Raw genomic sequence first — 25,920 nt, 5'->3', positions numbered from 1 at the left:
CAGGAGGGAGGGGTGACACCAGGTGGATTGCAGTGTCTGTCCCCGGGGCCTCCATGCCTGAGTCACAGGAGGGAGATGGCAAGATGGAAGAATGGAGAACAGAACCAGCACTCCCCCGTCCAGCACCGAGATGGCATGGGCAGTGCTGGCTCCACGGCTTGGCCGTTTGTCTTTTTCCTCTTGAGGATGACTTAGATATACTTTCTGGTAAATTTCTTGTTCTTTGTGATCTACAGGAGCTCTTCTATATCCAATGATTAGCAGCCTTGGACCCTTTTATATGTTGCAAATAGTAATACACAGTTTCCTTCCAGGCTGCTGCTGGTTTTTAAACTATGTTTACTGTATCTTTTTATATCCTGGAGTTTTAAATATTTATGTGGTCCATCTATCAGTCTGACACAGGTTGAAGGCTGAGCAGGGGTCCTTGGGTGCCCCCAACGCTCTGTTTCCAGATCTCACCCTGGTGATATGGGTGTGTTCACTTGGTGAAAATTCATGGAGCTGTACATTTAGGATTTGTTCATTTATGTGTATACACATATATATGAAATATATGTGTATATATATATACTTCAAAAAAAATATTTCTTAAATCTGCCAGGTTTTTTTCTTTCTTTTATGACTTCTGAGTTTTAGGCTTTGTTTAGAAAGGCTGTCCACATTATGAAACTGTGCACACTTCTCTTATATGTTCTTCTAATACGTTAAAGTTGGGGCTCTTTATATTTAACCTTAATGGCCTCTGTAATTTATTTTAAGGTATGATATAATATAGGGTTCTAACTTACTTAGCATCTGCATGGGCCTAACAAAACATAGGAACTCCATACAGGTAAATCATCAATGATGTTACTAGATAACATTGCTTTTGGTAAAAATGACCTTAATTTGCCAGTTGCTTCCGGAGAGGGAACAGCCATATGTGAATTATCCCTGCTGATGAGCACGCAGGCTCGGGGCTTAGGGGAAGCCTGTTGGGGTTTTATAAAGAATACTGGCTCCTACAGGGTGCAGGGCTTAATGCTGGGGGGAGAAGCTAGTTAGCAGATGGCTGGCTGTCAAGAAGTCACCTGTGGGAGCTCCTGGAGAGGCCACTCACTGCCCAGAGGAGGGACAGCCAGCACTGTCCTGCGGGCAAGCCGAGGTTTCTGCCCTCCTCCTTTCAGATTAGAAGGTCTGAGGGGAACCTGATCTGAATATCTGGCTGAATAAAAGAAGAGCCCCATGGGGCATAGCACTGGTCGATGATGCCAATATCATTTGTTCAATCTCCACCTTTTCCCTGTTTGATTACATCATCACCGTTATAATAAACTAATCTATCGACATAAGACTCTTCTCAGCCCTCTCTTCGATTCTACTGATTGTTGTCTATTATGCCAGTCTTCTGGTTTTGTAGTGTGCTTTACTATATGGTAGGTCAAGTGCATCCTCGCTGATCTTTTTCAAAACCTTCTGGGCTATTTTTGCCACTCCTTCATCATTCAGAAGTGTTTCTAGGATTGCTCCGCACACCAGACAGGGCTGAGAAGACAGTACCGGTCACGACAGACAATGCCCTTTGTAGGGGTTTCCTGGGGCTGCAGGAATGAAGCAGCACAAACTGGGGCACTTAAAATAACTGCAATTTATGCTCTCACGGTTCTAGGGGCCGGGAGTCTGAGACCAGGTATCAGCAGGGCCCTGCTCCCTCTGAAGGCTAGAGAGGAGGTTCCGTTCCTTGGCTCTTCTAGCTTCTGGGGACTCTGGGTGGCCCTTGGCTGGTGGCCGAGACGTCACTCCAATCCCTGCCTGTCACATGACCATCTTCCCTCTGTGCGTCTGTTTCTGTATCTTCTTTTTTTATAAGGACACCAATCGTACTGGATTAAGGGTCCACCCTACCCTTAATTTACGTCTTAACTATTGCTGCAAAGACCTGATTTCCATGTAAGGTCACATTCAGTTACTGTGGGTTAGGACTTGAACGTATCTTTTTGGGGGACACGATGCAACCTGCACCTTCCCGCGCCCACAGCGCCTGCACTCTCACGGTAAACAACGTTACACAATGTACCCAAAAGCAAATAAGGAAGTTGCTTTTGGTAATTAGTGGTATGAAGACAAGAAGGCAAGTGACAGAACAGAGACAATGGGTGCCATGGGGAGTGTGGAGTGCACGGAGTAGTTCAGCCGGGTGACCAGGAAAGTCTTGCCCAAATCATGGAGTTAGCCCTGAATGAGGAGGCTGCAGCCGAGCAGAGGTCTGGGCTGAGAGCATCGCAGGCAGAAGGCACAGCAAGTACCAAGATGCTGAGGCAGGAGCCGGTCAGGGCTGCTCATGCGGCGAAAGATCAGGAAACGGCGAGAAAGGAGACTGAAGGAGCCAGGGCAGAGGACGTGGGCAGTGCGGGCTTGCGCAGGTCCCTGCGCAGGGGCTGGGGAAGCCCTGGGAGTGGTGGCCGGGACACTAGTTAGGAGGCCCATCCAAGTGACTGGACCAGCGCTGTACCTACGCAGCGGGGCGCCGGTGGCATCCAGCTATATGTGCAGGTAGAGTGGTCCAGACATGCCAGGGCTGGGCGGAGTGGAGGAAACAGTCTCTGCCCCACCCACGTGTCGCTGCCATTTAGTTTAAGTGTGTGGGGGGGTGTGGGGGGTCCCAGATATACTCTAGCCGGCCCGTTGTGTTTTATATCACACCGCTATTGTAATTTCATTGGATTTTACTCACGGATACTTGCATTTATAGATTAACTGGAGAAGAACTTCGTTACCTTGTCGATGTTCCTACCAAAGAATACAGTCTACCTTGCCAATTATTTGATGCTTTAGTAAAGTTTGATAGCTTCCTCCTTCTTTAGGCCTCCTTTTAGGCCTTTTATTATGTTTATTCTCGGAAACTTGTCGCTGGGGGTGGAATCTTTTTTTTTTTCTTTTCCTATTTGATACTCTAATTTCTAATTGACTAATAACGGTGTCTTGGAACCATTAATTTTTATCTGCTGAGCTTGAAAAGCAGCCAGCTTATTCGCTAAGTCTCACAATCCGCCACACACCTATCACCTGGCTCCAAGAGTTATCAGCATTTTTCCAGGCTCATTTCACTTGTTTCCTCCCCTCCAGTGTGTGTGTGTGTGTGTGTGTGTGTGTGTGTGTGTGTGCGCGCGCACGCGCGCGCGCATATGTGTCCTTCCATCTGCCTCCCACAGTATTGCCAAACAAATCCCAGACCTGGTATCATTTCACTGACACATACTTCAGGATCTGTCTCCTAGCGCTTCTGTGTGCACAATCTTATCATCTGCACCATAAGACTTGACAGTGTGCAGGCGAGGAGCACACACAGGCCACAGGGCTGAGGTGAGGCCTCTTCTAGAAGGCCCAGGGGAGGGCCGGTAAGGAAACTGAAGTCACAAAGTTCAACCTGTAGACTTTTCTTACAGGATCACACGTCCAGTCTTCGATTTGGGTCTACTTTCTCTTTGAAGGCAAAATTCTAATAAGCTCTCAGCTACATAAATTTCCTGACAGCAAATGGAATGGGAAGCCTGAGGCGGCGAGTGCTGACGTCAGACACTTGGCTGAACCCCCCCCCCCCAAGTCTGGAGTCATTGGTCCACAGGCAATGGCATGTCATTACAATTCCTCACTTCTCCTATGTGGTCTTTTTTCTTTTTTAACTTTTTTTTTTAGCTTTTTAAAAAAATGTTTTATTTATTTCTGAGAGAGAGAGGGAGCGTGAACAGGGGAGGGTCAGAGAGAGAGGGAGACACAGAATCTGAAACAGGCTTCAGGCTCTGCGCTAGCTGTCAGCACAGAGTCCCATGCGGGGCTTGAACCCATGAACCGTGAAATCATGACCTGAAACGAAGTCGGACGCTTAACCAACTGAGCCACCCAGGTGCCCCAAATTTTTTTTTTAATGTTTATTATTTTTGAGAGAGACAGAGACAGAGAGCAAGTAGTGGAGGGGCAGAGAGAGAAATGCACACAGAATCGGAAGCAGGCTCCAGGCTCTAAGCTATCAGCATAGAGCCCGATGCGGGTCTCAAACCCACAGACCATGAGATCCTGACCTGAGCCGAAGTTGGCCACCCAACAGACTGGGCCATCCAGGCGCCTCACGCCTCCGTGAGGTGCCCCTATGTTTCAGGGGTAAGTTGTAAATGTCCAGTTTCACAGGTGGATTCAAATGTTATCACTGCCATACAAGCTCGAAAAACGCCTTTGCTGGTCTACTTTTTCCAAGACAGCCTGCAGCCCACACGGTGCCTTTCTGTGAATTAGAGAAAAGTGCTCCCTCTAGACAGATCAGCTTGGAAAGCAAGGGAGGTGGTAAAGGAAAGGAGGGCAGTACCAGCTCTCCCCCTCTGGCTCATGGTTCCTCCCTTCCAGAGTCACAGGCCCCTCCCCTCCTGAGCCACAGGCCCCTCCCCACTGGTCCATGACTCCTCCTTCCTGAGCCACAGGCCCCTCCCCTCCTGAGCCACAGGCCCCTCCCCACTGGTCCATGACTCCTCCTCCCTGTGCCAAAGGCTCCACCCCTCCTGAGCCACTGGCCCCTCCTCCCTGAGCCACAGGTCCCTCCCCTCCCGCCTCTCCCTTCCTGGTGGTCTGCGTAAAAGATAAGCATATACCACTATGAAGGACCTTGTCACCAGGGCCTGGCTCAGTCTCCGGCGGGTGGCAAGTTGTTTCTAGCCCAAGTTTTCCAATATTCCTTTCTTTACCCACACCATTTAAATAAAAACAAGTCCCTGATGGAAGCAGGCCGTGATGCGATGTGTGTGTCACAGTTCTGTTGAACCCGAGCACGTGCACTGCCACCACATGGGACTGCATTCTTTTTTTTTTTTAATGTTTTTTATTTCTGAGAGAGACAGCGTGAGCAGGGGAGGGTCAGAGAGAGAGAGGGAGGCACAGAATCCAAAACAGGCTCCAGGCTCTGAGCTGGCTGTCAGCACAGAGCCCAACGCGGGGCTCGAACCCACGAACCGTGAGATCATGACCTGAGCTGAAGTCGGACGCTTAACCGACTGAGCCATCCAGGCGCCTCCATGGGACTGCATTCTATGATGCTTTCTGCCAGCGGGATCCAGCTTGGCTCCGCCTGACCTCAGTTCTTCTTAATTGGGAAGCAGGAGCCGCAGAAAATGGCCTCCTCTTCTTAAAGAGTTTTTCCAACATACAGAATTTATCAGCCATAGATAAGATTCATGGTGAAGCTTAAGTTCATGCAACAGTTAGTAAAGCTGCTGAAACTAGACCACACATTCCCAGACACACAAATTCCCCCTCCAGAGCAGACTGTTAAAAAACAAAGCTATGTTTATGTTGAAAGGTAGGATTTTCAGAATGTTAATGGACATTAATCAGGACAAACTAAAGGAGCTATTACTTCAGCACGCTTTATGATATTTTAATAAATACCTTACTTTGTGGCCCTAATTTAAGCTCGATTATTATTGCTTTTTAAATTTTTTCTGCCGGTTATACTACCACCAATCAGTAATAAGTCAATGCAAGTTGAATACAAAAAGGCAGCTGGCCAACAGAGAGAAGAAACTGCGCATCGTGCCCACTCACCTTAAATCTGGTCGTTTTCCCAGATCCTGATGGGTGTCCAGACCATCCCAATCCCATGCCGGGTCTGAGCATCAGATGTTAACTCCCTGAGCTCTCCCACCCCCCACCCAGTCCCACATCAAGTCCAAAACTAAGAATGCTTTTGGCGGCCCACATTCTGTTTTGTGAGACCTCACACTGCTTTAAAGGACAAAGGAACGTCCTTCTTCATTTCTTAGCATCCGCTTTGCTCTCAGCATCTCCTCAGACCTCGTCAGGGGGCAGAAGTGGCAGAAGATGAGGCCTGCCGGGGCGCCTGCGTGGCTCAGTCGGTTGAGCGTCCGACTTCGGCTCAGGTCACGATCTCACAGTCTGTGACATCAAGCCCCCCGTCGGGCTCTGTGCTGACAGCTCAGAGCCTGGAGTCTGCTTCGGATTCTGTGTCTCCCTCGCTCTCTGCCCTCCCCTCCTTGTGTTCTGTCTCTGTCTCTGTCTCTCACTCTCAAAAATAAACATTAACAAAACATTAAAAAAAAAAAAAAGATGAGGCCTGTTCTCGGAAAGTGGACAAAGCAGCACAGCAGCTTGTGGTCAGGCTGGACAGGGGCTCTAGGAAGTCAGGGAGGGTCTGCTCCATCAGGCTCGGCCCCAGAGAAGGGGTGGGGGGCAGAAGTGCACAGAGACACAGGAACAGAATCGAGTGCTGGCTCCCACGATATCACATGAGGCTCTCCAGGCGAGTCTCTTATCCTCCAAACACGGCCACAAAATTAAGTTCAGACTTTGACATTCATACTTTGGAATTGCTCCCAAGAACTGTTTCACCAGAAGGAGCTGCCCGCCTGCCCTCCTTCGCTAATAAGCTCCAAGTGAATCCTCCTGCCTGGAGTCACGGTCTGAAGCCGGAAGCTTTACAAGCAAATGGCAGCCCTCAAGCTTCATGTGCCATGGGTGCGGACTGCCCTCCCCCAGGACCTGGCCAGATGCGTCTGGCTTTCCTGGACAGGCCCTTCGCCAAGCGTCACGCCCACGACAGATGTCCAGGGCTCACCTCCTGGACAGGCCCTTTGCCAAGCGCCATGCCCACGACAGATGTGCAGTGCTCACCTGGGGTGCAAAACACAGCTCTGTCCTCCCGGTCGGTCCTCCAGGACAAGCAAAGGCAGGGCAGGAAGATACGTTCGCTCGCTGAGCCACTTCTCCCCACTCCAGAAGGAGGAGATCGTCAGGAAGACACCAGTCCAACATGGTATCTGTCTGGTGGTCCTCACATTCAGAAGCATGTCCTTGGGGAGGCCAGGGGCTCACTGCTGCCTCTATGCTAAGAAGCCTAGGGCTTTCTTCAGAGCTTTGGGTCCTAATCAGGCTCTGTTCTAGGTGCCAGGGACGTCCATAAGGAAGTATAATAGCTTATTGTACTATATTATGCGAGCCTCAGCCCTGCTGGAACGCGGGACAGTAGCCCACATGCTTCTCTTGAAGATGTCCCCTTTGTGATATTACTGCACTGCTCAGCAAGGGGTGGCTGCTTCCCCAGGCCCGGACGCTCCTCTTTACACAAGCATCAGACGAAACTCCAGTCACTTCGGGGATGTCGTACTGGCGCTTACGCCCACCGGCACCCCTGATCGTCACCGACTGCACGTGTGTTTTGAAACCCAAAATAAGCACAGAGACAACAGGACACAGCTAGTCTTTTTCGTACATACACTGACTTTTCTTTTTTTTCTAGGGAGGAGATTTTCCTAAACGTGCTGTTCTCTAGAGCCTATGGGTGTTCTTCAAATCATGGCCCCACCGCTAAGGAGAGGTAGAACCTTATGCAAGTTCTCATGCTTGTCTGTGCCTCACTTTCTCCAAGTGTTACATGGAATCATAATTCATACCTGCCTCGTTGTGAGGATTAAATAAATCAATTACATGTCAACCAGTTAGAACAGAGCCTGGTACATGGTAAGCGCTCCATAAATGTTAGCTATTTATTATTTATTTATTTATTTTTTGAGGCGGGGGGGGGGCAGGTACAGAGGGGCAGATAGAGGGAGACACAGAATCCAAAGCAGGCTCCAGGCTCTGAGCTTCAGCACAGAGCCCAACGTGGGGCTTGAACTCACGAACCACAAGATCATAACCTGAGCTGAAGTCAGACACTCAACCAACTGAGCCACCCAGGAGCCCCAAATGTTAGCTATTTTTTTCCTAAATGTTAGCTATTATTATCAAGTTGGACCAGAGTTTATGGAGTCAGCTGAACATTCAAAGCAGCTTGCAATGAACATCCTTAAAACAAAATGGACTCATGATGTATGACTATATCCTGAAACAAATTTCTTTTTTAAATTTTTTTAATGTCTTATTTATTTTTGAGAGAGGGAAAGACAGCATGAGCAGGGAAGGATCAGTGAGAGAGAGAGAGACGCAGACTCCAAAGCAGGCTCCAGGCTCTGAGCTAGCTGTCAGCACAGAGCCGGAGGCGGGGCTCAAACCCATGAACCGTGAGATCATGACCTGAGCCGAAGTCAGACGCTTAACCGACTAAGCCACCCAGGTGCCCCTCCTGAAATAAATTCCTAACCATTGATACCAGTATCCTTGATACTAGATCAAGGGCATGCATATTTATTAAGGTTTTCATTAAATTGTTCTCAAGAATGGCTTACATTTACATAACAGTACCCAAAGTCTCCTGCCAGTATTCCTTGAAAATAGAAAGTGCCCATAGCTGGGTTCTTTAGCACTGACCTTGAAGGTAGACCATGGCCTGCCCACTGACAGCCCCTCTTCTAATAGTGTGTGGACAACACCTACCTGTGCGTGGACAATGTCTACCAGAGCGCAGATGATGCCTACCAGTGTGTGGACGACTCCTACCAGTGTGTGCACAACATCTCCCAGTGCCCAGATGATGTCTACCCACGTGTGCACAAGATCCACCAGCGTGTGGACGACACCTACCAGCGTGTCCACAACATCTCCCAGTGCCCAGATGATGTCTACCAGCGTGTGCACAAGATCCCCCAGTGAGTGGATGATAGAAGCCCCATCCGCTGCAAACACAGCCTGGAAATGCTCGTGCAGCTCTGGGGGCTTTGCCTGCAAACCTTCCGCTTGGTCAGGTGCAGACACCCTCACCAGCTGGATGGGATTTTCTCCTTGAGGCGGGCGGGCCACCACACCACCTAGCCTTGCCCGGAAATGTTTAGGGACCCCCCCATCTAATTCCCGAGTCTGAGCCTGGAGCAGTTCCCCAAGGTGTTAAGGACACTTCAGGCAGGAAAACAACAACCCAAGAGCAACAGAACATGTTCCTCATCTCAGGGAAACGATGACCCAGTCCCACAACAGAGGCTGAGTGGCCCGAGATCACCAAGTGGGACCTGGGTACCCCAGGAACACCCCAGAAGTGAGACCCAGACTCCCATCGGTGCCCTGAACACCGGTTGCCAGAGTTCTGTTTAACAAAATGCGTTCTACCCTCTTAGCTTGAGAAGTTCACCCCTGCTACTAACGGGAAGATCAGGTCCGGAACGTGGCTCCAGAACGAGCCTGAGACCCCTTCTCTTTCTGCTGACACCGTCCCCCTCCCCACTCCTGCCCCCGGGGCTTTGTACCACACTGCCAGCGGCCTCATGTACACACCTGAGGACACCCCAGCCAGGCTGGCATGTGTCTGTTTCTACCCATACCATGCACCCCTGCCACACTCCCTTCATTGGGGTCTGGGGTGGACACGTGCACTGTGCGGTCTGTCACAGACCCGGGGAAAAGACATGGGCATGTTGGAAGCAGACTGGGCACCACCTGGGTAGGAGCCTCCAGGGTCCTGTGTGTCTGGAGTGAGGTCCAGAGAGGGCAGCGCAAATGGCCCGACTCCTCATTTCGATGAGAGGCACAGCGCAAGCCCCCGAAGGTCTTCTTGTGAGCCCATCAATGCCATCCCAGGGTGGGGACGCCCTGCTCTTCCAGCTAATGGTTTACTCTTCCGATGTGATCACTTCGTTTTTTAAAAATGTGCCTTGGCCAGAATCTCAGAATCAATTCACACCACCTCTGTTCTTGCCCACATCTCAATCCGTCCAGCGAACTTTGAACTTCTACACATACACACAGATACAAGTCAGGAAAAAAAAAAAGCCAAGCCAAATAAATTAAAATCTTGTTTGGCATCCAGTCAACTAAATGTTAGTATTCATTTTTTGTAAAAAATACAGGGAACATGTGACATAGAACCGAAATTTCCTGATAGATGTCAATGCTGAGTGACGGGTACCGGGGATTCATTTTTCCTTCTACTTTTGTGCATTTCAAATGGTAACAATTAAAGGTTAAGGGAGGGGCGCCTGGGTGGCTCAGTGCGTTAAGCATCTGACTTCGGTTCAGGTCATGATCTCGTGGTTCAAGAGTCTGAGCCCCATGTCGGGCTCTGTGCTGACAGCTTGGAGCCTGGAGTCTGCTTCAGGTTCTGTGTCTCCCTCTCTCTGCTCCTCCCCTGCTCACGCTTTGTGTGTGTGTGTCTGTGTGTGTGTGTGTGTGTCTCAAAAAATAAACAAACATTTAAAAAATATAGTTTTTAAGAAAAAGGTCGAGAGAAGAGTTTTTGAGCCACATGGCCCTAAAAAGGAGGCTGGCAAGATCTGAAATCACATTCCTACGGGCGAGTTACGAAAACGACAGGTAGAAGTACACACTACCCCAGTTTGTGTGGTTGTAAATATTACGCTCAGCAGACCTATCAGTAGGGAACAAGGTCCATACGCGAGCCTTGGAGGCCAACAGGCCGTGTGGCCCCGGGGGGCTGCCCGAGTCGGGAGCCTGGGGCCCCCCACCTGGCCCTACCTGCCCTTCAGTCTTCACCCCAGGGTGCTGATAACTTGGTCGCTCACTGATTGTCTCAGGTGCTCTTGAGCAGGTCCGAGGTGAAGGCACTGACCTGCAATCCCAAGCCACCAAGCCAGGGAAAGTGAGCAAGGCAGTTCAGAACAAGCATTGCTGGGCTCCATGGCCATTTCACCAATTCAAACAAAGCAGGATATTGTGGCCTCAGTATAAACACAGCAGCTGGGAAAACCCAGGCCTGGTGTTTACACAGAAACTTTTCCCCCAGAAGCTCAAAGTAATTTAGGGACACTCACTAATTAACTTAATTAAGTCTCCCAGGCCTCCTCCCCACCCCGATGCCGCTGTTGCCTGTTCAACAGCAGACGAGGCTGGAGGAGGGAGACCCAGTCCCGCTGGCTCACAAACACATGTGTAAACACACCGACACCCGCAGGCCACCCTTCCTAGGGGCTGGGTGGAAAAAACTGACCTTTGGAGTATCGGTGCTCATTCTGAAAAAGTAATCTATAAACAATAGCCACACTTCCCTTCGTGTGGGCCACACTATACCTAACAGAGACCAAGGGAAAGACAGCGACTACTTTTTGTCCCAATGTGCAAATAAGAGAACATCTGCGTGCCACCTCTGGATTGGGGACCACAGGGAATTGTTACATGCTGCGGCTTTTCACCCATACTTGAGAACCCTCCTACTACTCAGGCAGCTCACCAAGAAAACCTAATAACGACTTTTAAAATTGGTGCCAATAGGTTTGGCTTTTCTGCTTCCGAATTCCTGTTCCCACCGACCTACATGTAAGATAGGTTCTCAACCTAATTCTTTTAGAAGCAGGAGTTTAGAAGTCTTTCCTCAGCACGCTTCCTGCTAGCAGGCTAGGTGGCGGGACGTGGGGACCGTCTGCAAGTCCCAGTGGAACAGAAGGGCTGTGCCCAGCAACGGACCAACCAAGGATCATCGGCTTTTCCTAAACTCTCAGCCCAGTTCAAGCCCCTGAGCACTGCATGGACAGGCTAAGCAGTGTGAGCCCCTAGCCAGTGGTGAAACGCCTTTTCAAGTGTGGATCCTCATGGGGTAAAACGTGCCTTGGAGGGCTATGGGGCCCACTCGCTCTCCCGCTGCTCCCAGTGAAAGTAGCTTGCATCTGCCACAGGGCTGGGCAGAATTTAGGAACTCTCACTAGCTGGGGAGAAACCACCACCCACATGCTAATAAACCATTCACTTAGGCCTCCGATTCCTCCCGGGGGTGACCCATCACAGGAAATCACAGCTGTATTCAAAGGAAGCTGCCCTCAACCTTGAACCCGTCAGGGTTCCAACGCCAGCGATGCCGGCTTCCACAGATGCACGGTCCCACGCAGAAGCAGAGATTGAGAGCTTCCGGGGAAAAAATGAAAGTACTCTTTTCCTTGTCAAGGAAAGGAAAGAAAAAAAAACTAGCCCTCTGAAACCCAGATGGGAAATTTCAAGCTCAGAGCCATTCTATCAAATTGTGGCACGTTTAGGATACTTGAAAAGTTTGAAACAACTTTCTAGTAACAGAAGTCTGTTAGAATCCTCTTCTGGACCAGCAATACCACCAAGCGCTACAGCTGCTTTTTAAAAATAGTTTCACTTAGTGTCCAACTTGAGCTCAGGTCATGATCTCATGGTCTGTGAGTTTAAGCCCCTTATCGTGCCGAAAGCTCAGAGCCTGGAGCCTGCTTCAAATTCTGTGTCTCCCTCTCTTTCCGGCCCTTCCCCGTTCGGACTCTGTCTCTCTCTCTCTCTCTCTCTCGCTCTCTCTCTCTCTCTCTTAAAAATAAACAAACATTTAAAAAATTTAAAAAATAAAAATAGTTTTACTTAAGAAAAACAGACTTTAAAAATTAAGTACTCAACCCAAGTTCTACTGAAAAATGAATGCTAGATTAAGTCACAAATGTGGACCACACATGAGTTCAGGAAAGGCCAGCTCCTTTCATACATCCTCTGTTCTAGAATCCAGAGGACTGTAATCCCCAAAGTAATATACATGCATCACAGCCCAAACTTCATTTCCAAGTGGAAAATATGCATTATATTACTTTCATTAATCATTTTTAAAGTCTTCACTTTTGGAAAAAAAATAATAAAGCCTTTTTCTCCATGTGGCTTCAAAGGAACTCTTAAATGGGCATGAACCCTGCTTAACGCTGTAATCCAACAGGATGTTTTAATCTTTTTGATGAAGTAGTATTTTTGTACCTTGAAATTAATCTCTCGGCTCTGATAAATGTGGTACGAAGTTGACATCTAAAATGGGATGGAAATTTCTGCGGTTTTTCCTTCAAGACCTTAGCAAATGACCAAGCTTGGAGTTTTCGGGACAGAGCAGAAACCGGAATAATCTGAGAATAATTTCATTGACGATTCGATGCACACTATGACACCCACAATACTGGAGACATTGTCTCAGTAACCACGTGACTGAAAACAAGCCCGATGACTATATGCTAATGATATGATTAGCGAAACGGAAAGAGAAGAGGTTCTTCCAAGCCCTATATCCTAACTGAGGAATGCATGCAGACAAGGCAGGGGGAAAAAGACTAGAGACATTAATAAAGTGTTGTAGCAGTGAGTGTACTGTGACCTTCCTCTGAGCTTCCCAACAAGGCAGGATGGTACAGCTGGTCACCAACAGGAAGCCCACAGTCCATTGTTCATTAAGTTCTAACAATCCCACCTGGTTTTGCTTACTTTGGCTGCACAACAAGGTACAGGGTGGCTGGTGATACCCGGAAAGCATGCACTGTATTACATTTATAAACACAGCCCCATAGGACTCAGGTAGAGGTGTGTCACACCGGGCACGCAAGTTTCATAGCCTCTTCGGGCCTCAGTTTACCCATCCACAATTTGGGGATACTAGCAGCTCTTTTGTGGAACTGTGAAAGTTGCATGAGATCATCACTAAAGTCCTTGGCACAGCGCCAGTCTCAAGACTTCCTGAAGCACAGACATGAAACACACTGGCCGGGCACCTAGCTTCAAATACATCCAGCCTGGAGGCCGAGTCACCAAGTAGTACATTTGCTTCCAAGTTCCTTCTGTAACTTTGCAGAACTGATGCTTCCTGGCCAAGTAGTGAAGTGAGGCAGAGGTGCCATCAGAGATTTTCTCCGGGGTCTGTGTGCCGGTAACTGTGTCCCCACCCCGACTCCCCACCCCCGTCCCCTCGGGTTGTCCCCTCGGGTTGTGAAGCGGGCCAACACACACCAGCGGGCAATCACTGATTCCATCAACAGGTGCAAAAGAAAGCGAGCGCCAGGCGCAGGGGCGGGGCGGCTTCTAAGTCAATCCCCCGGGATCTCTCTGAATCTGTAACGTGTCCCAGCGGAGCGCGGGACAGAGAAGGCCACAGCCGGCGCTCCAGGAACGCAACCGTGAGGCGGGCGCGGTGAGGGCAGACCCCCGGGAGGTGCTGCGGGCCGCCGCGTACCGGGCCCTGCCAGAGGGGCACTCGGGCGTCGCCGGGGTCTCCTCATTCCAACAGGGGCGCGACCCCACCCCCACCCCCCACCCCGGCTGTCTCCACGCCGCCCGGCCACCGCGGTCACCTCGGGGAAGGGAGGCGCCCGTTTCTCGAAGTCTCAGCTCGGCCGGCGCGGGCGCCGCCTCCAGCCCGGGGTCCGCCGCCGGGGTCGCACTCACCGAGCGTGGCCACGGTGCCGGCCTCGAAGAGCAGGCAGTCCCCGCGGCCTCGCGCCTCCAGCAGGACGCTGCTCTCCCCCGCGGGGTCCAGCCGCCCGAGCAGCCGCAGCCCTTTGCTCAGCGCCATGGGCGCCGGGGCGCGTCCGGCCCGAGGGCGCGCAGCCCGCCTCGGCTCCCCGCGCTCCCGCAAGTGCCGGGAGTTTCACTTTGCGCCGGCTCCCGGCCTCGCGCAGGCTCCTCCCCGGCCTCCTCCCCGGCCCGGCCGCCCGCCCCCTTCCCCCCTCCGCCCTCGCCGCGCCGCCCCGGGGCAGGTGAGGGCGCACGGCCGCCCGCCGGCTCCGGCTTCCCCCCCCCCCGCCCCCCGCCCGGACGGGGCGCCGCGCTCCCCGCAGCGGCGAGGCAGCTGCGCCCCCGGGGCTCGCTCGCGGGGCTGAGCCGGGCCCGGGGCCGGTCCTCCCTGCCTTGGGCGGCGGCCCAGAGGAGGATTCCACACATTCCTGGGCGCGCGGGAGGACGCGGGGTGCCCCGGGGAGCCGGAAGGCAGGGCGCCGCGGCCTCCTGTGGGCAGTCGGGGCCTGGCCCTCGGGGGCCCGGCCTGCGCGAGACCTGGGCCGGTCACCTCAAAGCCAGGTGCCTCGCGGCCCTGCGGGCAAAGCGGGTCTGAGGTCGGGGTGCGGATTAAGAGTCAACTCCCAGAAGGGGCTTAGGGAGTGCTGGCGAGTGCGAAGCGCTCAATAAATGCGGCCTTTTATTAGTTTTCTATACGCGGGGATATTGTGGGTCGCTTCCACACCAGGCGGAATTGGAGGAGATCAAAGGCGTGTTGTCTCGGAACCGAGACCGTGATCTCGAGGCGTGCCACGTATGTGACCTTGGCTTCTCCGAGCCCGCTTTCCTCACCTGGCGGCGGCAGTATCTGTCCGATGGCTAATCTGATGGGTGCCGAGTCGGAGGAGGTCAGGGCTTGAACGCTTGGGCAGTAACCAGCCGGGCAGCTGTGAGGTGTGGAGAGAGGGGTCTTTTCCCTCTCCCTCCGGATGCCTTTCCCCCTCCATCGTGCAGTCCCTCCTCCCCCCCTGTTGGGTATAGTCCTTGACTTCAGGGCAGACACTGTTACCAGCCAGTTTGTACTCAAAGCATATGGACCCCTGCACATGGCCCTGCATCCCGCACTGTTGTGTGCTGCCCTTCGGTGTATGACCTCCCAGCTAGGTCCAGGAAGGCAGGGCCCCCCTTGACACTGGGTTCTTGGGTGATCGGGAGATGGATTATCTAATATGGCTCTTTGGGTAGGTTTAGAGGTTTCATTTCCTTCTCCTGGGATGGGAGAGTACAGACAGCCCCAGAGATCTCTCCATCAGCGCGTTTCCATCCGGCTCCCAAAACAGCCGAGCTCCTCTGGCCCCAACCTGCCCACATTGGAGAAGACTGTGGGTCACCCTCCCCTGCTCATGCTGTGTCTCTCTCTCTCTCTCCTAGAAATAAATAAAACATTTAAAAAAAAAAAAGACTGTGGGTCAAGCTACTCGTCTCTGGGGCATGTTCCAGAAGGAGCAGAGCCCCCAGTGCCAAGCAGGACACTGACGTGCCCTTGCAGAAATTCAGGAATGACCAGGAACGACGGACATTCAGTCCTCTGTGGACAACCTCCCAGGTGATGATTTGCGGAATAAAATAAACATGAACCCGTGGCACAGATTCACGTCACTCCTCTGCCTCCTGTCCTGGTTCTCACAGATTCTGTTATAAAGTGGTGGGTGTCCCAGGAATGATGCCCGTAAGCCCTCCAAACACTTTCTTCCTCCAGAAAATGGAGATTTTTGTCCTCATGAGGACAGTGTCCCCGTGAATTGACACAGACTAGCCTTTGGCCCACTTTTCCTTTCATTTTTTAAAAAAATTATTTATTTGGAGAGAGAGAAAATATGAGTGGGGGAGGGGCAGAGAGAGAGGGAGAGAGAGAATCCCCAGTAGGCTCTGCACTGTCAGAGCAAAGCCCGACTCAGGGCTTGAACCCATGAACCGTGACATGATGACCTGAGCCAAAATCCAGAGTTGGACTCATAACCAACTGAGCCACCCAGGAGCCCCTCCTTTCCTTTTAAACTTGAAGCTCACTTCTTCCAGGAAGACCTCCTGGAATGCCGAGGCCCCAGGAAATACCATTCATATGCACTCAGATTCACAGACGTACACTTCAGTTCTCACTTGCTCACGTGTTGCTTGGGAAGTGTTTTTATATTTCTTTTCTCTTAGCTCTATCTCCCCAATTAGGGCTAAGATCTCGGGAAGGGCCCTAGACTTTTTCACTCTCTCCGTCTTTTGTGCCTTCTTTAGCATCACATAATTGAAAGCTCTGCCTTGTACATGCTGTACATATTGTAGAAACTTCCCTACAGTGAGCACCAGCCTTGGGCATTACAGCTTAGAGCATCTGAGACACAGTCAACTGGAAGATGAACCACTATTTTATGTACGACTGAGAAAGAAAAAAGGCTGCCTGCTAAACTGTGTCATTAAATCCTTGGCTGTGCCCTGATTTCAACAACAGTATGATGTGCATCTTAGACTCCGTGAACTAAAGTGGCTGCTCCACTGTCTCTGATATTTGGCTGAATGAGCCAAGAGCCTGCTGGGCTTTCAGGTTGCTGCCCTCTGGTTAGGAGTGAATGGTCAACATGGGGCAGGGGTTGGGGGGGGTAGACAAAGCACTGGCCTTACATGCCCTTTGCCTTGATGGGTCAAGGATCACCCTGGCACTGGCCCATTTAGCAGATGGAGAAGGTAACAGAGCTGGAGACATTTAAGAAAAAGCTCGGCTTGGGGCGCCTGGGTGGCTTAGTCGGTTAAGCGTCCGACTTTCGCTTGGGTCATGATCTCGCGGTTCGTGGGTTCAGGCCCCGCGTCGGGCTCTGTGCTGACTGCCAGCTCGGAGCCTGGAGCCTGTTTCAGTCTGTGACTCCCTCTCTCTCTGACCCTCCCCTGCTCACGCTGTCTCTCTCTCTCTCTCTCCTAGAAATAAATAAAACATAAAAAAAAAAAAAGAAAAGAAAAAGAAAATGCTCGGCTCTGATACCTAAATAGCGAGTGCAACCTGGGAAGACAAGATGGCCCACCGGAGGAGGGAAAGTTTGGGGGTATTCGGCTCCTAGAGGGCCCGTGAGTGGAAGGGGAGGGGGTGGGGAAGGAATGAAAGGTCTCCTCCATCGGCCCCCAGAGTAGGCCACTGCAGGAAATTCGACTTGGCTTCGCTGCGGGGAGGCAGGCAGGTCCGGGGAGCCTGGAGCCCAGCAAGCTATCAAAGCAGATGGAGAAACAGGGGCTTTGAAATAAATGAAAGGCTGTGTCTGGTGCCTGATCGCATGAGAGGCGAGAAGGACAGCGGGGAGTCAGAAAGGACACCAGCGTTTGGAGAAGGGGACAGCGTGGCACCGTCCACAGAGACAGAGAGCTGGGGGCGGGCCGCGGGGCGCGGCTGGGGCTGAGCTGAGTTCAAGATGAGGAGGGTCGCCGGGCGGAAAGGGCCAGGGATGAACAGTGGAGGCTCTGAGGAGGCCGCCCGCGGGGGGGCGGAGACAGGCATCTGAGCCTGGGAGGAGCAGGGGGAAAGGACCAGAAAGAAATGGCCTGAGAGATTAGAGAAGCCACGGGATGCCGGCACCGGTCAGTGGTTTGCAAACCTCAGCAGGGTCTGTAAGAATGAGGACTCAGAAGAGCCCCTTGGTCGGGTGACCTTTGAGTGGTGAGTTGTATGAGAGGGTTGTGCGGAGCGTCAGCTTGCCGAGACCTGAGGACGAAACGCAGGCAGTGGGCGCAGGCTGCCAGCCGGAGGGGCCTGGCTGGGAGAAACAGACGCGGGCAGGGGGGGCTGCTGTCCCCTGCCTGGCTTTCTGAGCTGGGCTGGGCCTGCGCGCGTCACAGGAGACACGGCAAGGAAGGGGGGCGGGGGGTCGTGGATAGGATGCGTCCCCCCCCTGGACAGGAGAAGGGAGGCCCTCCGTGCAGGGGGAAGGATGCGCTCTCCGGAGGGAGGGAGGGAAAGGACGTGAGGGGCAGGGTGGAGAAGGGGATAGGAGGCACCATCCTTCCAAAGGCCGGGCCCTGGCTGAACCCCCAGTAAGCAAAAAGGGGGTGTGAATAGTAGCTGAGGCGGAGGGAAAGGCCCAGAACGTTTACTGTGGCTTAGGGGATCCCGAAGGCATGTTCCAAGTCCCGTGGGCCTGAGGAGATACTAGGACCCGCTAGGGGCGACCTTGGCTGACGCTCCCTAGGATTCCGTGCCAGTGGAGGACGTCCCAGTCCCGTGGGCTCTACCTGGAAACCACAGGGCCGGACCCCCGTCCGCCTCCCCTCCTTTCAAGTTTGGTTCTCTGCGCCGCAGGCTGCGCTGCGGACTTGCCAGCAGGAGGTGAGCTGGAGAGGACGCGGGGGAGGGAGAGCGGAGGTGAGCGGCCCCGCGGACCCCTGGGGACCGGACCCCTGGGGACCTGCAGAGTCGGGCGGCTCCTGCGTGCACCCACCAGGCTTTGCCTCCACGGCCAGGCAGCTCCCATCAGCCGGGAAGAGCATTCCAGCACCCGGAGAATGACTGCCTCCCTCCACCCCACCACCCTGCCCCTCCGCCCCACCACCCCGCCCCTGCACCCCTGCCCCTCCGCCCCAGCACCCCGCCCCTGCACCCCACCACCCCGCCCCTGCACCCCACCATCCCTGCCCCTCCACCCCTGCCCCTCCGCCCCAGCACCCCCTGCCCCTCTGCCCACCACCCTGCCCCTCCGCCCCACCACTCCTGCCTCTCCTGGCCCAGGATCAAGAGCCTGGAACTCATTGCCCTCCCCACTGGCCCCCGTCGGCAGCCATGTTCCCAGAAGCCCATGTCTGCTGTGACCCTTCCCTCTCGGCCCATCTGCCTCCTCAGCTTTGTTCAGCCAACACCCTAACCTGGCGCTCCCTGCTCTTCCTCGGATGCGCTCGGACCTTTGCACTTGCTGCTCCTCTACATATCCCTGTGGCCGGCGCTCTTACTCTTTCAGATCTGTTACAAAACCGTCTTCTTAGTGAGGCCTTCCTGAGCGCCTCTGTCTAAATTTCCTCCACCCACCTAATCCTGTTTGCAGGCTGAGCTGTGTTGCTCCAAACCCACATTCAGCGTGTGACTGTATTTGGAGACAGGGCCTTCGAAGAGCCCATGAGGCTAAAGTGAGGTCACATGGGTGAGTCCTAATCCTCCCTATGTCCTTAGATTAGGACACAGACACGCAGAGGGGGGACCCTGTGAGGACACCGGGAGACGATGGCCGTCTATAGACCCAGGAGAGAGGCCTTAGAAGACCCAACCTTGCCACCACTGTGATCTCTGATTTCTCGGAGATGAACGGAAATAAACTTCTGTTTATTGTTTAAGCCCACGGTCTATGGAACTTGGTTTGGGTGGCCGGGTTTGGGTGGCCGGGTACACTCTGTATTTCGTATCTTCTTCCCTCTTAAATTTTCTCCTGAGCACGCATCACTCTCTTACATAAGAGCTGATTTACTTATTTACTCATTGGTCCTGTGTGTCACCCTCCTCTCACTAGATTATAATCTCCCTGAGCAGGGGTGCCTTTGTGTCGTCCCATGTGCGGCTGGCAACCCCCCAGTCCTAGAACAGCATCTGGTAGGGGGAGGGATCTGAGAAGCCAGTCCGGCGAATACGGGAATCCTCTTAGCAGCAGGATTCACAGCCTCTGAGGTCGTCCACAGCAGCGATTCTTACCCGACTCTTGAATTTATCAAACACGTATTTACTGAGCACCTACTCTGTGTCAAGTATTGTTCTAGAGGCTGAGGAAATAGCAACATGAAAAACAGAGAAAAGCCCCTGCCACAGAGGAGGCATCAAACAAATGTAACCTGCTGGCTGGCGATAGTGCTGTGGAGGTCAAGAGGGTGCTGGGGCGAGGAGGGGGTGTCCAATTTTAAACAGGGGTCCCGAGGGGCTTCGCTGAGAAGCGACATCAGAGTTAGGAACTGGAGTAGTTGAGGGAATGGGCCCCGTCGATATCGCAGGGGAGGGCATTCCTGGCACCAGCGACAGCGAGTGCAAATCCTTGAGGAGGGAGCTGCCTGGACAGGGGGGTGGGGCAGGGGACATGGACCACCGTGACACTGGCTTGTGCTCTGAGAGGAGGGAGCAGAACAGTGACGTGCTCAGATGCTGGTTTCTTCAGACCATCTGCTGCTGAGTTGAAACCTGAGCGCAGGGCAGGGGGAGAGAGGGCAGAGAGAGTAGAGGGGAGGCCATTGCCACACCCCGGGGCTTGCCATCAGGAGGAGGGTGGAGAGAAACAGTCCCTTTCTGGGCAGGCTTTTGAAGAGTGAGCCAGTGGGCGTTGCTGTCAGAACAGATAAGAATACGAGCCAGACACTGGAGTCTGGGTGACCCTGCGCTTTTGGCGCTGAGCGGGGCAGGCTCGGGAGGAAGGACTCCTCGCAGCTGCAGTGCCCTGGAAGCCAAGGGAAGGAAGCGTCTCGAGGAGCCGATGGCAAAGGCTGGGGCGGGTCTGGTAGGACGAAGACCGGGGTTCAGCTGGGTGCGGGTCGCGGCTGCCCCCACGGAAGCAGTTGCAGAAGACGGGTGGGGGCACGCAGGTTCTTTTTTACGGCTCATCCTGTGTGTGCTCACGGACGTCGGTATCGGCTTCAGATGATTCAGTCAGTGGCAGCAGTGACTCTGAACCCCCTGAGCTTCCGCGGTGAAAGGCTCGAGGCTCCTGGGACTGTTCCCCGTGCCTCCTGGCCCCCATCTACTCCTGTACACTCATTGCCTCCTGGGGCCGTCTTCCAGCTCCCCCACTTCTGCAAGCCTGGCGAACACGCCGCACACAGTTCTCTGATGAGGCTCTGACTCAGGTGGAGCATAATTAAAGGGATGATACATACGGTTTTCTGGATTCCCTTCCGTTTCGTGCACCTTTGTACTTTCCCTAAAAGGGATTCATTAATCATACGACTAATTATGACTTAAGTTTTACACCGAATAGGAGATTTCATCTAAATACACTCACAAATGAGAAAACACCCTACTATCAGACCACATGCTCCATTCTGGGGTTAGAAAACTATGATCACCGTAAGTATGCTGGAAAAACCAACCAACCTGTCAGCAAATAATGAATGTATTTATTGAGACCCTACATGCACAGACTGGCTGGGTTTCAAAGACGTCTAGCCCTAATCTTACATAAAACTTCAAAGTTTTTCAAGTACTTTTTTTTAAATTCATTGATTTGTTTTGAGAGAGATAGAGAGGGGAGGAGCAGAGAGGGAGAGAGAGAATTCCAAGCAGGCCCTGAGATGTCAGTGTGGAGCTTGATGAGGGGCTGGGTCCCACGACCCTGAGATCATGACCTGAGCCAGAATCAAGAGTTGGACGCTTACCTGACTGAGCCCCCCAGGCGCCCCTCAAAGTACTTTTCATACATGAGATTTCATTAGATATTTAACAATACTGTGAATATTTAAGGCAAAAACCCAATATTCTCAACTCATGAATGAGCTAATTCATTCATTCACCCAGACTCAACCTGCCAGGAGGGTATATACCCATTGGTTAATACCCATCCCCTCCCTTAGCTCTGAATCCTTCACAGTTGCTAGAGAAATTGCATCACCTTGCAGACTGGTGTCCTTTTTCCAAATAATAAGTATTAGATGTTACCAGATATACAGTCAGTGTCCATTTTTCCAGTTGTCTCCTGATGTCATCATTTGCTCCCTGGGGTTTATGTGAAACACACAAATAATGCTTACACGGTGCAACTGATGTGTCCATTCAATTCCCTTTCAATGCATGTTTCCCTTCCATTTCTTTTTTCTCCTTTGCAATTGATTTGTTGAAGAAACTCGATGCATGATGCATGCCCAGCAGTCCCGCACAGACTGGACTTTGCTGAGTGTGTCCCTGTGGTGTCATTCAGCAGGTCTCTTTGCCCTCTGCATCACCTGTGGCTCATCTGGGGGTCATGGGTAGGGAAGATGGAGCAGATCGTATCTCGTGGGGCCGGTGTGTTCTTCCCCTCAGGGAGCAGCTGTCTGCTTTCTTCTCTTCATGATGCAGCAACCACTGACCACCGATGCTGTAATCCTTGCCAACAGTTAGGTTCTGTTCTCTCCCTCCTTCTTCATTTGTAGCCAAAATTCTTCCATAAACAGAAAATTCCCATCTACTATGTGTTTACCCTGTGGTCACACAAACAAAGCAAGCAGAATGGGATTCTTCTCCTTTATTTACTAGCATTCAAAGTAAAGACTTACTTTGAACTCAGTGATCTGGTCCATTAACATCCTCCGACGGTGACCTATTGATTTGTTCTTCCACTTTCATTGTTCCGTCCATTGTGGTTTGACCTGTGCTGGTGCTCAGAAAGCTCCGTCCTTGGCCAGCCCGCCTCTTCAGCCCACATGTGACGCTTCAGAGAGCTCTGACCACGCCATTCCCCCACCCCCACCACACACACACACTGTCCCTGCTCTTTCCCTTGGAGGCAATTCACTCTCTGAATCCTTCGTGCACCTGTGCTTTTCTTGGTTGCCTTCACACAGGCAGAATCATGTCAGAGTCAAGTGCAAGAACCGTGTAGCCTGTCCACCTGGGTCTGGAATGATGGCCAATCTTGAGTAATTTACTTACCTTCCTGGTGCCTCAGATTCCTCATCTTGTGTGTGGATTTATGATAAGTAAGCTCCACGTAAGGGGCATGGACGGTGCCGGGCCGGCATGGACACTAGGGAGAGGCTAGCCATCAGTGCGCACCCCCCACTGTCCCGCGGTCTCCGCTCAGCCAGGGCTGTGTCTGTACGGTTAATGTCGGGCACCTGGTGCCTGGTGTTCGAGGCGTCCTCGTTGAGTGAAGGAACAAAGGACGCATGAACACCTGCTTGGAGCTGGCTGGGGAATTGAGTCTCCTAAGTAGACACGGGGCAGCTCAGATGACACATGCCTTTATCTTGCATTCCCAGAGTCCAGAATAGAAATGCTGATGCACAGGTACTGGTAACACGGGAAACACGGGAGAGATACTGAGTTGGTACGGTCATCGGCAGGAGGAGGTGGGTCTGTATTCTCTGTCGTAGGCAGCCCGTCGCCGGGAGACTGGGCTGCCCATCAGATTGAGCTGATATTTACTAGCTGCGAGGAAATCAGGTGAATTCCTGCCTAGCTCTCTGCTGTCCCTCATGGCAGAAACAGCTGTGGATCTTGGCCACCATCCCCCATCCCCACCCCTCTCAGGTTAGGGAAGCCTGGTGGGCTCTCAAGCCCCGTGGCTCAGCTCCCTGGGTGAGCTGGCCCGGCCCTCTGGCCTTTACGCTGTGGGTTGCGTGTCGGGCGGCCTTAACAGGAGGCTGGTTGGAAGTTTATTTCATTATTATTTCTGTGAGAAAGGAATATGAGACACGAGATCTATCTACAAACACGCTCACACACGACTGAGCTTATGGCGGCAGGTCAAGGTAACTGGGTAAAAGCTTTCTTTACGTTTTTTCATAACGCCCCTCCAGCAGCAGAGCCTCCAGACCGAGGCCTCTCTGAGGATGGTACCAGAGCCCGCCGGCCACAGGTAAACCTCTCCCAGGAGAGCGTGCCTGGCAGCCGGCCCCCGCGCAGGCGGTGGTGAGCTCAGCAAGATCGCCGGACACCCCAGCGATTCAGAGTCTCACTGACACACGTGTTTGTGCAACACCTGCCCTCTCTGCCCCCAGGTCCTGGGCGTCTCCCTTCCCTCCTGCTGTACCACTGAAAGTCAACAGTACCTGCCTGCTGCTTACATGGGTTGGACCAGAGGCTGCCTGTGTGGGCACCTGTGGGCTCTGGGGACCGGGGACCTGTCTTCGCTTCTGTGGCCGAGACCGAGCTCCGCGCACAGATGTGCCAGCTGCCAGTCGGGCCTCGGGCCTGAACCCAACACCGTCACAGCTGGAAAAACAACCCAAAGCACACCTGGCCCAGGTCGGGGCGTGGGACCTTTCAGATGGCAAGAACGCCACAGGGCGGCTTGTGGGCCACGCAGCTCAATGCCACACTCAGGGAGAACCTGCCTGTAGCGAATGATTGTCTGGGCTGGATTCTGGCTGCTTAGTCGCTGTCGACTGAGTGGTCTTTCTCCTGCATCCGTCCTCTGCTCCAGCCCGAGAGATGGTGACTGGGAGGAAGGTGGGAGGGCACACCAGCCCCTCCTCCCCACATTCCTGCTGGAGAGGAGGCTCTGGCCTCTGGAATGTGCTCAGCAGATGGGCAGGCCTGTTTCCCTTCTATCTGTGACCCTCCCCTGAAATACCCGTCTTCTGAGTGGGCTCCAAGATCCAGAGATAGAGGAAATGCCACTGGGCTTTTATAACAAGGCCTGCACATTGTCACTCTAGGGAGCAGGGGAAAAAGTTACAGGGGGTAAGTATTAGTTCAAGGTTCAAAAGACTTTTCTAGCAATTAGAGGTTAAAAACAACAACAAAACACTACCTCGTATGTTCTGTATCTCCGGAGGGATATGCAGGTGGAGGCTGGGCCATGACCCCTCCCATGGGTGTGTGAGACAGGAAAAACTTAAAGCTTGTGTTTCCCTGCATGTTTGAAAACTTTCAAAGTGTGAAACTGTGGTGGAATGAAGCACGCTCCTGGAGCTAAAGCAGCCATTTTGTGACCATGAGACAACAGGCCGACATGCTCATGATTCAGGTAGGTTGGGTCTGAGGACCCAGAAGGGGCCCCGCAGAGAGGATCCTTAGCTTTGTGCAAGACAGAAATTAAATGCAGACTGAGACGATGAAAGCAGAGTTTATCCTATAGCGAGAGTGATAGTAGAGAATAGTGGAGGGAGTGTCTGGGAGACTCAGAAGGGACGGGGGAACGAGAGTTCGTCATTTGGAGCCAGGGGTTTATATCGGAAAAGGAGTCCAGCGTGTGTGTTCCTGCAGGAATCCAGGGTAGGGTCTGATCAATGGTGAGTGGCTGAATAGTAGGTGTTATTTTATAGATTGTTGAAGGTAGGGGTGCTGATGCCAGCTCAGGCTGAAGTTTGTTCGAAGCTAATGTTCTGGAACATGTTTGAGATCTGACTTTTCTTAGATGTGTCAGGTGTTTGGGCGCCTAGGACCGGAACTCTGGGAACGATTAGCCTTCTCGCTTCCCTCTTACAGTGGGAACATAGCTTTTTTGGGTTTCAGTCAGACACAGGAGAAAAATCTAGAACATGAGTAACGAGGGCCATGCAGGAAAACAGCAGAAATGGAGGCTTTCGAAAATGGAGTCCCTCTAGCCTCCCTACCTCGCTAAGAATTAGGGTACAGAAGGAAAGAGCTGAGCTGCTCCCCTACTTCTAAATGACCTACCATGAGAGTTCTTGTTTATTTAAGATTTTTATACTTGAGTTTTCTGTTGCTTCCAGCCAAAGCCTTCCAAAGGACCCCTGATACACTGGCTCCGATGTGTGATTACTGGAAGATTTAAATAAATTAATTTTATTCAAAAATTAATGACCATGTAATGATCCGAAATTTCACTGGACTTTTCAAAACTGTATGATGGAGCAAAATTTAAGAGCAAAACTTTTTTTTTAATCTGTATTTCAAAAAATTTTAAACATACAGAAATCCAAGTCAGCTCTGTCTCTTTTATAATAAAAAGGCAAAAGTCTTTCTCCAGAAGGCCCCAACAAACTTCCGCTTAAGTCCCACTGACCAGAGCTGGGTCACATGTCTGGCATTCGCTACCAGGGGGCCGTCCCCCATCTGTTCGGTTGAGATGGGCGAGAGAGAAAGGGGGTGGGAATGAATGGGCTTGGGGTCGGACGACCAGCCGTGTCTCCCCTGTCTAGAAGAGC

At 52.3% G+C, this 25,920-nt stretch overlaps 1 protein-coding gene and 1 long non-coding RNA gene across 3 annotated transcripts in view; one reads left to right on the top strand and one right to left on the bottom strand.

Moving 5' to 3' along the window:
• Positions 1 to 14,200, bottom strand: part of SYNJ2 (synaptojanin 2) — a 103,632-nt gene extending 89,432 nt beyond the window's left edge. For both annotated transcript variants that reach the window (XM_039252082.1, XM_039252083.1), the window contains exon 1: positions 14,065 to 14,200. In XM_039252082.1, the coding sequence (XP_039108013.1) occupies positions 14,065 to 14,191 (127 nt within the window). In that variant the 5' untranslated portion in view covers positions 14,192 to 14,200. The remainder of the gene's footprint in view (positions 1 to 14,064) is intronic.
• Positions 14,201 to 17,707: 3,507 nt separating this feature from the next.
• Positions 17,708 to 19,464, top strand: LOC120245158. Its single transcript, XR_005531714.1, has 3 exons — positions 17,708 to 17,806; positions 18,336 to 18,472; positions 19,307 to 19,464. It is a non-coding gene; the product is annotated as an uncharacterized LOC120245158 (long non-coding RNA).
• The last annotated feature ends 6,456 nt before the right edge of the window (positions 19,465 to 25,920 follow it).

Source organism: Hyaena hyaena, unplaced genomic scaffold (genome assembly GCF_003009895.1).
Source record: "Hyaena hyaena isolate Hyena2069 unplaced genomic scaffold, ASM300989v1 scaffold_405, whole genome shotgun sequence".
Classification (NCBI taxonomy): Eukaryota; Metazoa; Chordata; class Mammalia; order Carnivora; family Hyaenidae; genus Hyaena; species Hyaena hyaena.
The sequence above is the reverse complement of the archived record's forward strand: the minus strand, read 5'-3'. Positions and strand labels throughout refer to the sequence as shown.